This window comes from Bemisia tabaci, chromosome 8, assembly GCF_918797505.1.
Source record: "Bemisia tabaci chromosome 8, PGI_BMITA_v3".
In the NCBI taxonomy this organism is placed as follows: domain Eukaryota; kingdom Metazoa; phylum Arthropoda; class Insecta; order Hemiptera; family Aleyrodidae; genus Bemisia; species Bemisia tabaci.
Window position 1 is genome coordinate 23,883,697 of NC_092800.1, and position 13,378 is coordinate 23,897,074.

A 13,378-nucleotide genomic window follows, 5' to 3' on the forward strand; every position below is an offset into this window, starting at 1 on the left:
TGAACCGCGATTTTTTACGGCCACAGGCCCTTAGTCCGCTTTTTCAATGTCTATGAAAACTCTCTGGGCCATCGTGCTGCGAGGGCTTCCCATCGAGGAAAGACATGCCCTTAAGTGAGGAGAGGATGAACAGTCTTTCGCGATGTTGTTATCTACCACAAACTTTCAAGGTTGCCAGATTAACGCTTCCTCGTTTAATATTGAATATTGAAAATTGCGGCGGGTTTTTTTTTTTTTTTTTTTTTTTTTTTTTTTTTTTTTTTCAGTGTACTTTTATACCTACGAAATTATTCGAAAGGTGTCTCTAGATGGAGTGAAGGATTCTCAAAATTTTTTTAAAATGAATTATCGTTTTTCGGAAAGTACTGTTTCGGAAAATGGAGCCATAGCTGTGACTGCGCCGGGTACTACGCCGGAACTTTCGGCCTCTGAGCCCGTAACTTTTTTCAATGTACTATTTTCATCCTTAGAACCCACTACAGTATCATGGCGGATGAGCCCAGGAGCACCCTGTATCCGAGCGGTTTATCAGGAACACCCTATATTACGGCCACACTGTACACCGGCCGCTGAGCCCTGTGCGACGCGGCGCGTTGAGGCACACGCGTCCGACGCCGGTGCGAAAGCGCGGGCGTCGTCGTTAAATTTAGTACAAAAACCGGTGGTTCACTCCAAATTTTTATTGTCCGAAAAACAAACGATTATTCCCGTCCGTCGGGATCCGAGTGGGAGGCGAGGCGGGGTAATGAGGGTGCTTCTCCCGGCAATTATCGCGTACTTTTTTCCCCCGCACCAGGGCCGCGTTAAACCGAAGAACGTTATCAACGTTCTCGACATGAGCTTCGGAGGCGGCGGTCCTCAATACGATGCAGGGTTCAAGTTGGATTGCAGATACGTTCCTTCCGCCTCGTTTAAGATTCACTTCGTTACGTTGTAAAACACAAAGATCAACTGCGGCAATCACGGGATTTTACTACCGGATCTGCGTGAATACTTGAGGAAAATTGTTGGCTTTAGATCTTTGAATGTTGAGATGGCACTTCTCTTACTGAATGAATATTGCGATGTACGTAAGAGGAGCAGGTTTTTGAAAATTGTTTTCGAATCACTTGGGAGCTTTAGCTGATTGCAAATCGGATAAGAGAGCCACCAACTAAGTTAAGGTGGAATCATCGTTTCCTAGGCAAAGGATCGTAAAATCCCCCGTTATCCCCTAATCGTGGAGCTACCAATTTGTTGGACGATATACCGCAACATTTGGGTTGGTAACGTTAGGATACCACCACAATTAAATGGAAATTTCCATATCATCCAACAACCTCGTGCTCTTTTTTCTATGAACTCTATTACAAAATTGAAAAATTGTCTTAAACATTTCAAGTTTCCACAAGAATATATCTGCGCAATTTTTGTTTAAAGTTTGTCTGATATTTGCATGAAATCAGAGGAATAAATAATAGAGTTACTTCAGATTTTCCTGGTATAGATGGAATTTACGCTATTTTCGTGAGGGGAGTGACGATAGCTCAAAAACAGCAGAGCAACTAGAAAGAACTAAAATTAAAGAACTAAAATTGTTGGAAGGAACGGAGTCTAATTATAGAGGATAGCTGCTCTACTATCCAACAGGGGCGATAACAGACTGAGAAGATAGAAATACTGCCGTGCTAAGGAAAAACGCCGTATGAGCCTTCAGGCGTTGTCAAATTTTCTTTGATAAATCACAAATTTCCTGGTAAACTTATAAATATTTTCCCTCCAATTTTTCAGATAATTTTTTCCGCAATCGCACCTAAAGTTCCTGAAAATTTCAAGGAAAAATATTCATAACTTTCCTCAAAAATAAACATTTTATCGCGGGAAATTTGGCAACTCTCGAATGTTCATACGGCGTTCTTCCTTAGCAAAGCAGAATACTGCTCTACCATATTAGGGGACGCAATGCGCATGTACATTCGAAAGTTGCCAATTTTCCTTAGATAAAATATTGCACCTTGAAATTTTCACAAGGACTAGGTTAAAAAACGAAGGAAAACTCTGAAAAATTCAAAGGAAGTCGATTTCAATTTTTCCCAAAGTTGTCACATTTTATTGGGAGAAATTTTGCAATCTAATCAAGCCCGGAAGTTGTCTTTAAGGGTTGAAGTAAATCATGTCGTGGAGTCTAGAAGCTTAAAAACGTTTCTTCATTGGCCAGTTGACTGAATATATAACGATGAAGCTCATCCAATCAAAATACCCCGCATGGGTGAAAAGGGCGTGTCACTCGGGGCGAGCGAGAGACCAGACGGCATATAATCGATCGATAAGCAAAGGAGGCTGGAGAAACTCCACCCCGTTCCATCACGTGCACTCATTTATCATCAGGATTGGTCAACACGTAGGCGGAGAGTGAGGCATCGTTCATTTGATCTTACTTCGTATAAAAAAAAAACTCGCATGAAAGAAACTTGATCCTCTGAGTCTTGTCACTTACTTTTTCTACATACATTTGGATTACATTTTCCAATAAGGAATCACTTTTTTAGAAACAAAATACGTGCTATTGGTTTCCCTATGCAGAAATGTGCTTTTATGGGAGACCTAGAGATAGTGGCTCCTCATTACAAAATGTAATCCATTTCATGTTCCAACAGAAAAATAATCTGTGCGGGCTACCAGAAACATGGTGTGTCTATCGTGTATTTATGTATCTGTGGTGATTGGTCATGATTATGAGTTTACTTGATTTTTGACACGGTGATACTGTAGAGTGCGATTAGAGGTAGGGTTCTTGCTACTATGAAGTCTGTTGGAGAATACCATACTCTTATCACTGTGCCTCAAACCAAACTTATTTTCCAGAGTAGGCCATTCAGAAATTTTAAAGTAGGGAAGAATGTAAAAACAAATATTTCTTGAGAAGGTCCAAAGGTAAAACTCTTTAAATAGCGCAAATTGCAGCCTTTTTTTCGAAAAATGCCCCAGATAATGCGATCCTGCCTTATTTGGTCCCTCCTTTTCCAGTTATGTTTCAAAGCCTTCCTCCATCAAACTCAAGGAAAGAATCTTTAAAAAACACATGTCAAAGTTCACATACTTTTGAGAATCCCGATCAATTTAACTTATCAATTTGAAGATGCAATTCTTCACTCGCGAAATAAAGCGTGCACGTTTGTGCTCGATGAGCCAAATGTGTGCGACAGGCATAAAATATCGAAAAATACGCTTTGATCAAGTCAGAAAATGTAGACATGCCGAGGAAAGAAAGTTACAAAGCGGATAAACGCTGTACAGCGCAGCGGACTCCCGATCGAATGGAGCTCCTTCAAATAGGCGGGTATGCAATATGGCTGCAGTTATGCTCGAATAGTCGCATCATTTAATACATACGGCCGTTGAAGGCGCAGATCACGCACATTCTCGATTTCTACTTTTCTAAGTTACATCGCGGTTGAAATATGGTCTGTTCAACCGGTGTAATGCAATCAATTAATGTCTGAACGTTTCTAAAAGTTGAAGTGCTTGGTTAAAAAGAGGCATTTCTTGGTCGTGGTGTCTCGGATTCTCTGTTAACGTTTTATCCACTACGATTAAACCAAATGTACGGAACTCGTTAAAACTTTTACTGAATTTTCTTTACGATTTTACGATGGTGAAAACTAAAAATTTCAGGGAATAGATGTGAAAATCCTGAAACACTACATCCAAGCAAATGCCCTTTCTGCACCCAACGCCTCAGTCGTTGAAGAGTGCAGCGGTGCATTTGATTAAGTTTTTCCGCTGGTTTGACGGACGAAAAAACCTAGGTCGACCCAATGAATTTGGACAGAGCCTGAAAATGCTATGTAAATGGCATTTTAACAAGTTGAAGAGCTTGTAATGTTGAATTTGTCGGTTATTGCAAATTATGGTCGGTAATTATATCGGTATTGTGATTGACTGATCCGTAAGCGTAGTTTTTAAGAGTAGTTTATGACAAGTGCACTATAAGCACTGAAAATTTGTAGTGCCAGATTTGAAATGTTCGGATTTTAATATCTTAGTTAGCCGTTAATTTTGGTAATTTTCGGTGCGCGAATCATGTTTTAAGTGGAATTTAGGTAAGGGAACAAGTACCAGCGAGCTGATGGTTAAAAATAGTAGACAAAGCTGTAGAAAAAGAAGATAAGAGGACAACTGAGCTATCCTATGGGTGGGAAAGGGTGCGGTTGCAATAGATAAAATAGGTAAGAAATAGACTAACTAACGGAAACCAATGAGGCACCCTTTTGTTAGTCGATCATTTTCCCTCTTAATATAAAGCAACCAACCGTTTAATCACTCCACAGTCTCTTGTCTTCTTTGTCTATAGCTATGTCTATCAATTTCAATGATCAGCCCGATGAATGCTTTGAATCGGACCTTGTTTATTGGTCCATCCCATCACTCGAACATCGCGGCTTCTCCGGCGGGCGACGTTAGCTGCCGTGCTAAGGAAAAACGCCTTATGAACCTTCAGGCGTTGCCAAATTTCCTCTGATATAATACGAATTTATTGGGGGAAGTTTTAAATATTTTTTTTCAAATTTTCAGACTATTTTGTTCACAATTTAATCTAAAATTTCTAGAAATTTCGAAGAGAAATATGCATAGATTTCGTCAAAAACACATCTTTCATCCGGGAAACTTTGCACTGGAAAAAATAAACACATTGGTTCTGGAGTCCAGACTCTTGAAAACATTGGCAAGAAAAAATCGTCACCTTCCAGGCAAAGTATCACAAGCGCCATGCGACGTTTAAAAATTTCCGCCGCCATTATATTTTTTTACAGAGAAATTGTTCAACGAAGCTGTCCGAAAATTTCACTGAATTTTCTTTATGCTGCCGATAAAATTTAGTGAAATTTCCAAACAGATTCAACCAACAATTTCTCAGTAAAGAAATAAAATGGCGGCGGAAATTTTTAAACGTCGCATGGCGCTTGTGATACTTTGCCTGGAAGGTGACGAAATACTCTTGATTCAATCAGATTTTTGCTTAAATCAAAAGGAAATCCGCTCAAATTAAGAGGCTTGGTTCTCGATTAAGCAAAAATCCGATTGAATCAAGAGAATTTTTTCTTGTCGATGTTTTTAAGAGTCTGGACTCTAGATCCAATGTGTTTTTTTTCTCCAGTGTGGCAACTCTCGAATGTTCATACGGCGTTCTTCCTTAGCACGGCAGTTAGGACGTATCTGGAATCCACGTGAACCCTAAGTTCCGTATAACTGTATGTTTTCTAGAACTCATGTGGAAATAGGGATACGCCTTCGCGTCAGAGGAGCGATGACATGACCTTCGGCGTGACGTTTAACTGTCTATGTAAGCTCTCCAACACATCGCGGAAGAGAAGGGTGAACAATTTACACAGCGAATAACTCAAGAGTGAAGAGCGAAAACGACGTTGCCGCGGAAAGATGCACTTTCCAGAAACTTTAATTGAAAATTGGAACGATTCTCGTCCTATCTGAGAGCCACGAGGAAGAAATCGGCTGAGCGTGCAAAAAATGCACCCACGGTTGCAACGCTCCGCAGATCTCACCTGCATCGCGTGGATTGCACATGGAGCCCCGATGCTCCAAACAGTGATCTGACAGTCGTTACATCGAGATTGCCACTTCGTGCGATTCCTCCGTGCACTCTTCCACGTTGCTATAATGCAATTCCGCTGATTTTTAATGGATATTTGGCAACAGCGGTGCGGTGAGCACTGCCAAAACTGCAGCGCCAAATCCCGCCGACTGCACTGCCGTGCTAAGGAAAAACACCGTATGAACATTCGAGAGTTGCCAAATTTCCCTCGATAAAATGTTAATTTTAGCGGAAGGTTATGAATATTTTTCCTTGAAATTTTCAGGAACTTCAGGTAACATTTCGAACAAAATCATCTGAAAAGTTGGAAGGAAAATATTCATAAGTTAACCAGGAAATTAGTGTTTTATCAAGGGAAATTTGGCAACGTCTGAAGGCTCATACGGCGTTCTTCCTTGGCACGGCAGTGCAGTTGCCAATTAGATCATTTTTATTCCGCTGCCATTTGATGGGTACACGTTTTAATGACCAATTGAGACCTTTCGTCAATTGCGTCTGAGAGTTTTGCGCGGGGTTCCTGCATCGGACATCTCGGTTGAGAGCTCGAATAATGAGGGATTGGATTGTGATGCTTTTTAAAGAAATGCGTACATCGAATTATACTAAATTTGATGTAGGTTTGCTCACTTCCGCATTGAGTGTGATGTAAAAAATTAATTATTCCACTAACTACTAAACTTGAAGACCGTTTACCCCCGTACTTATCCTTAAAAATCTATTGTTTTTTGTATGATAAACATGGTCCTATAGCCGAGGCGACATAGTTCGATCCAAATTGCAATACATTTTTACTTTCTCGCTCCCTTCGCTGGTAAAGGAAGCATCGTCATCGTCCAAGAAAATAAGAAAAAAAGAAGTTGAAATTTCATCAAAAAAAAAAGAGAAAAAAAGTATGTTATCGTCGAGATCCAATTAGTAACGTAACAATCTGATAGAATCCATACCAATGAAAATATGAAATGAACTCACCAGGTGATGGCTGTGGGGTCACCGCCCCTATCGGCAAATTTGCACACTAAAGTGACGTCATCATTCTCGAAAACCTGGACTGTCCGGGTCTCGGAGTGTGCGAGTAACGGCGGCTCGTCATCCTCTGTTTTAGATTCCTCGACCGTGACCGTGTTATCTGAGACAAATTACATTCATATGCATTAGAAGCTTCATAAAATAATTGACAGGAATTCATGATGTCTTAGAAAAGAGTACCGCCCTCTGCTGGTTTGATGCATTTAGAATATTTGCGTCGGACGGTTTTCCGCGGAAACCAGAGATGCAAACTTTTGTAAAATGAAAGTTTACCATGAAATGTTGGGCATTTTTATTTAAAAAGTTTATAAACAGGGTGATCCAGGGTTAAACGGCCAGACTGTAGGAGCGTGTTCTATTTATGGGTCAAAATAACACTTTTTTGTTGTGTAAAGTTTTTTTCAAAAATGCCCCCAGTCGAAGCTGCGCCCTCCCATAATTTCGGAGAGTAAATAGTTTTTCCTGTACTTTTCGCAACTGTTGTGAACCAAATCTCATGAAAATTTTAACTTTCCTGTACTTTTATACCCTGAATTCACAAATTTAAAAAAAAATCGAAATCTCAATTTAAAGAGGGAGTTTGTGGGTATTTCGGCTCCTGCAGTCTGGTCGTTTAACCCTGGATCACCCTGTAGAAAAAGTTCCGAAATACCATGGAAGGATTTAGTATGTCTACAAGATTTCCGAAATAAAAATATCTGACTTTTTCAGGTGGTACCAGACAAAAAACGACAACATTCCCTCACTTTTTGGAGCACAACGTGGAAATACAGCGAGCAGAAGGACGAGCGTTGATAACGGCGCAGAGATACAACTATTCGTACTTTATGGATGTCCGTGCTGCATCTGCAAAATTGAAGGCGCGATGGTGCTGGGCGTGAACTCATGATGCTCCGCTCTAAGTTGCCCGTGAAATGTCACTCAAATTGGGGGAAAAGGTTGAAAAACGATGCCCGAATATGACTCTCCTACCTTCGCTGTGTTGAAATTCGATTTTTAATTCTTTCTTCTTCAATTTGACGTCTGATTCTTTTTTTAGGATATTTTTGTAGACCTAGATCTAAAGTCCACATGTGCCTCATTCGACACGTGATTTTAGCAAGCCTCGAGCCGATTTGAGCCGGCTTAGGTATCGAAGGGTTAAAATGTACATAACATGAGATACTGTAAATGTGTCAAACTCGGGCGCAGATTTTGTTATAACCGAGAGAAAATGCGAGTCTCCTCTTGATTTCAGCTAAAACCTACTTGATTTGGGAACACTTTTTTCTCTGCCACCTAGAAATGCAAAAGCACTCAAGCACATAAATGGTTTGAGGAGCAGATTTCATTATCAACCTCATGAGCGCGAAATGTATATGTGCAAATAAATTGGAAAATTTAAACCTGTGTAACAAGTACGTTACGTGGAGGGGACAAAAAATGTTGGGGTTCAAAAACTCCGATTTTCATTGTTACGTCCCACAATGGTCCTTGGTCTATTCTGATGTATGTTCAATACGTACAAAATAAAGAAAGCTTCTGGTGAGAGACCGTCCGAACCTCTCTTACTCAAAAAAAAAAAAAAAACTTCTCCTCTTTATTCTGACTGTGAATCATCAGATTTTGTGCGACCCCTCTTCCTTCCAGGGTCTATTCGCTTGTGTATTTTTCTTTTTTTTATCCTGATAATGCGCGATCTTTTTTTCCAAAACAAAATCTCCTCGGTTTATTTTGTTATTTTATTTATTTTTCCACCCCCCCCCCCGATACCTCCCCCCTCCTTTTTTAATAAGAGGTAGGATTGTATTTTGTTCCAAATTGGATAATTATAATGATTCCCCTGAAATAATTCCCTTCGTAGTCTTCTTTTCCTTATTTACAAAAAGATTACCTCCTTCCAACGTTTTGCACTCCTGCTGGAGTTACTGGATCCTAGAAGTAACAAATTTTTCTTTTCCTGTTTACAATATAGAGCCACCCTCCATTGTTTTTGGATACACCAGGATCTTGCCACTCCAATAAAACAAAAGAGTGGTCCCTTACGCACGCTGGGCGACTTTTATTTACAACGAAATTCCCTATACTTCCATTGTCTTGAGAAAAAACACCGTATGGACATCGAGACGCCGCCAGATTGCTACCGATGAATAAATAGGAATATTCTGGAAAACGCATGAATATTTTTCGGTGAATTTCATTCACAATTTAAGTAAACGTCTCTGAATTTTTCGAAGAATAATATGAATATTTTCACCTATGATTGAATACTTTGTTTGGGGGAAAACTGGCAACATTCGATTGCTCATACGACGTTTTTTCTTAGTCTGACAGAGTTGGAGTATTATAATCCTCTCCCTCCTTCAGCAGTGGATTAAGGCCAGTGGCGGTTCTTGAAAGTTGGCAACATTGTTTTTCCTCCATTCATATCCATCAAAAAATCGATTCTAGATGAGGCACACTGCTTCACCAACAATCGATTGTTTTGATACATTTAAATGGAAGACAACCAGTGTTGCCAAGTTACAAGTATCGCAACTGATTAAGGCTGGTGGCAATGCCAAATTTATAAAAAAAAGGCGCGAAACTTGTGTTCAGAGCCCAACTACAAACATTTTAGAGGCCCCGAATTAAGTGGGGCAAACGTAAAATTTAGGGGTCAAAGTTACTTTTCGCCTAATGATGATCGATGCGCAACTTTTTGAGGAAAGAACTCAATTAAAATTCGCCAAATGATGACTGATGAATGCCGGGATGAGCACCTCGCTAGGTAAGTTTTTGCAAATTAGATTAGAATAGCTGGACCAATGATTCAATTCGTTGGCCGTCAGTGACCCCAAGGAAAATTTGAGCCTCGACTTCCGTGCGTAACTTTTGCGCTAAATGGAGTAATATTTACGCTACGGGAAGGAGAACAGCGCAGGGTCTCTAAAATATACCTATGTTTCTGGTGGAACCATGCATAGCTGTGATAAATTTGTGTTTCAATACAAAATTTTAGAAGGTAGTAAAAACTTACGAGTTGACTCATCACAATATCATGGTTAAATGGACGTATTTCTGTCAAACGGAACTGTGTGCATTATGATGTGAGCCCTGTTATGCATATATTCTTATGGGTCCGGTAATCCAGAATTGCGCGGAAGGTCTCAGAAAATATTTAGGGATTGTGCGAAAAAGACACAAGGATTGCGCGAATTTAAACTGAAATTAATTTAAGGTCGAAGTTTGGCAAAACAGGAAACAGTTGGATTGGAAAATAAACGTATTTTTATGTTGACGCTAGTTTAGTTATTCAGTTAGTTTGTGGACAAGTCATCGATGTCTTACTTTCTGATGATGAATGAAGTGAGAAGATTGAATAATGCTCGTAGGTATAAAGAACTTTTCTGACTTGTCTCTAAAAAAATGTTTAATCGGGAGAAACGCGTCAACGTTGAAATGGTTTTATGCGGCGTCAAAATACAACATGGGCTTTTTTAGTTCTATTATTCGACGCCGCAATTATTGTAACGGGAGTTCGAATAATCGCGCCTAACAGAGCAGCCGGCGTTAAACGTATATTAGCGCCTGCAAGACTGTAGGAATACCTCTCGCATTGCGCCAAACAGTATGGTCGGCGTGTAGCCCCTATCAGCGCCTACAGGACTGCATGAATACTTCTTGCATTGCGCCAAATGCAGTGCAGTCGGTCAGTTGACCTGAAACGCATATTAGCGCCTACAAGAATATATGTATAGGACTGCTGTTGGACTGCGAGTCTACATTTTTTACTTTCTGCTCAAGTTTTTACCATAATGAAAGAGGAAATATGTATCCTCATTGTAACGATTCAGAAACTGTGATGATATTTAATTTTGTTTTGGTTACATTAAAAGAAAATTGAACAAACGAAAACATCGATAAAATTTTCGTCGAAATTTTCGATACTTTTATTTGAGATCATTTGGGTAAATTCGCGGAACTTTTCAGAAGACATGTAGCTTTTTAAAAACATACATTAAAAATAAAACATGAAAGTGGTGCATATCGTTGTAATCAGAGATAAATATACGCTTTCTTTCGGGTTGCACCTGTCAGGTTTTGAACCCATTCGTCTCTTAAAAAACTTGAACATGGTTGTTCTACGATTTTTTACGTGTAGTTTGTTTAGTGGTTGGTGGCCAGAGGCCCCTATTTTACTTTTTAAAAGTCTACGAAAGCTCTCTGGTCCATTCGTGCTGCGAGGGCTATCAATCGAAGGAGAGACGTGCCCGTAAATAAATAGGGAATGAACAGTCTTCCACGATGTAGCTATCTACCACAAACTACCAAGGTTGTCAGATTAACGCTTCCTCGTTGAATATTGAATATTCGCGCAAACATGTGAGTTTTCAGTACCAGAGAAATTAGCGCAATCCTATGCATATCCAAAGAAGTAAAAGAGGGAGCATTCGCGCAATTCTATCGCAGCCTATGGGTCTCAGGGCTCATGTCTTAATGCACATAGTTCCGTTTGGCGGAAATACGTCCAAATAAGAATAGGTATTTGAAGATGTTGCTTCCATACCTGAAACAGAAAAATAGACGAAAAAACAATTAGTAAAATTGGATATTGCAGGAAAAATGAAGGGTTTCAAGAATTGAAAGAAATCATTTTTGAAAATAAAACTCATGTAAATAATCATTTACAGCAAACTAAAATTCAACACAGTGCGTTTTGAGTGAGCGTTAAAAGATCTACATTTTGCAATAAGGAACTACAATTTCTGGCTTATCCTTAGGAACATCTATCTGCAGGAGGAAACAAATCAAACATAAGTCGTTGTTAGAACGAGTCAAAGGTACAGCAGTTCCTAATGACAATACGCGGTTCAGGCGATAAGTCAAATGCAAGCCATTGATCTCTTCAAAACATTAACTACGATGTAAGTAAACATATTGATGTGCTTATAAACTCACAATAATTTGGTTTAGTCAAGTTTTCAGGGCACGAATTCGATTTTGGGTTATAAGTGTCGACCATCTTAATTTTGCCTTCAATTTTGCTGAATAGGCAACAATTTAATCGAAGAACACGATCCACGCTAAACTAAATACTAGTAGCTTGATGCTATAGTTAAAGCAACTTGCGGTAGGATAATCAATTTTTAACACTTCGCCTAAAACACTGAAGTCCGCCTTCAATTTAACTAGATAGGCAACACATCCGCCGGAGAGCAGAGTTATCTACTCGAGAAATATACATTTATCTTGCTTTATGTTCTTATGAAACCTATTTATCGACGGTGAAACTTCAGAAACGGGTACATCGGTTTCAGTTTTTTTAAAATCTCCACTGCTACAATAGTCCTCAAAAGCAACTAACGTCATGTCTTGAAATTTTGCTAGAAAATTCTCCATATAGAGAAGGAGAATCACCGAAAATTTAAAAAAATGACGTTGAGTAGTTTACTGCTTATAAAACGAAGCATTATGGGAAATCTGCAACGTTCCAAACCGAGATACATGTTTCACGGTCGATTTGTGGAAATTTAGCCTTCATTTTCCAACAAGGAATTACATCAGACTCATCCACAAAAGCGTCTATCTGCATACGGAAGAAAAAGGCATACATGCCAGTGGCGGGACGTGCTTTGCGATATATCGATAGATCTGCCATTTAAACCTGTGGAAAAGGATCGATAACCAAAGTGTTCGTAGCGAACACCCTAATAATCGATTCTTTACCACAGTTTCAAATAGGGAAATATCGAAAAACGATCTTTCACGCCCGCCACTGATACATGCTGTTTCTAAAATGAACCAGAAAGAGTGTTTCCTCATGGCATAATCCATGTGTAACTTTTGTCATTTTTATAACGTCTATTTTTCGCCCCCCTATTTAGAAAATAGGGGGGTACGTCCTGGGCCGCCCAAAGGTTGGAGGGGGGGGGGGGGCGGCGGCAAACGGGACTCTTTACTGCGGGCTGATTATTGAAATTGATAGACAAAGCAATAGACAAAGAAGACAAAAAGGATATGAAGTAATCCTATTGGTGGAAGCGGGTGGTTGCAATGGACAAAGGACGAAGATAATAGACTAACTAACGGCAACCCACGAGAGACCCGATTGTTAGTCCATCATTTACCCCCGTAGATTGTGAGAACCACCCATTTTAACCAATAGGATCGCCCCATACTCCTTATGTCTTCTTTGTCTATAGCTTTGTCTATCAATTTTAATAATCGGCCCGCAGGGCTAATTTATGATAAAAGGAACCTTATGCATAGTGTTTGCGTGCAACATCGATTCCTTTCAGGGTAAATACGTCCATTTAAATGTTACACTTTCTTTTTTCTTTCAGTGGGGGGGGGGGGGGGGGGCATTACGGAAAGAGGTGAGTTCTGAACAGATTCCGTTCGATCGCCTCATGAATCACCATCCGGCTCCTAAGTTACGTTTAAAATATCGCGAGTACAACGTTACAAAAAAACGCATACCGCCCTCCAATAGAGCGCGCATTTCGCTTGTGTTTAAACATCTATATTTGATTCATCTGCCAATGTGTGACGAAGTCCCAAAGATCGAAAGTCATTCCGCGAAAGGTCGCGGACGAAAAGGGCAATCGCGAATGATTGGCGGTTCAATCATCTGAGAGGTCAAAGTTTCGGAGCCTCTTAGACGCACATCGTTACGGCAAGACTATCACGACCCTTAAAGATCATTACGATTATATTCAGGGGGAAAGTGATCCTTGTAAACGAAGATAATATTTTTAGGGTAGCTATTTTCTTCAAGTTGGGTCGAAAAATTAGAAT

The 13,378-nt window shown here is 39.8% G+C and overlaps 1 protein-coding gene across 1 annotated transcript in view; it reads right to left on the minus strand.

Annotated features, from left to right (window-relative positions):
- Window positions 1–13,378, minus strand: part of LOC109032551 (uncharacterized) — a 246,731-nt gene that overhangs the window by 226,552 nt on the left and 6,801 nt on the right. The window contains 1 exon segment of the mRNA XM_072303839.1: window positions 6,563–6,719. Coding sequence (XP_072159940.1) covers window positions 6,563–6,719 — 157 coding nt within the window.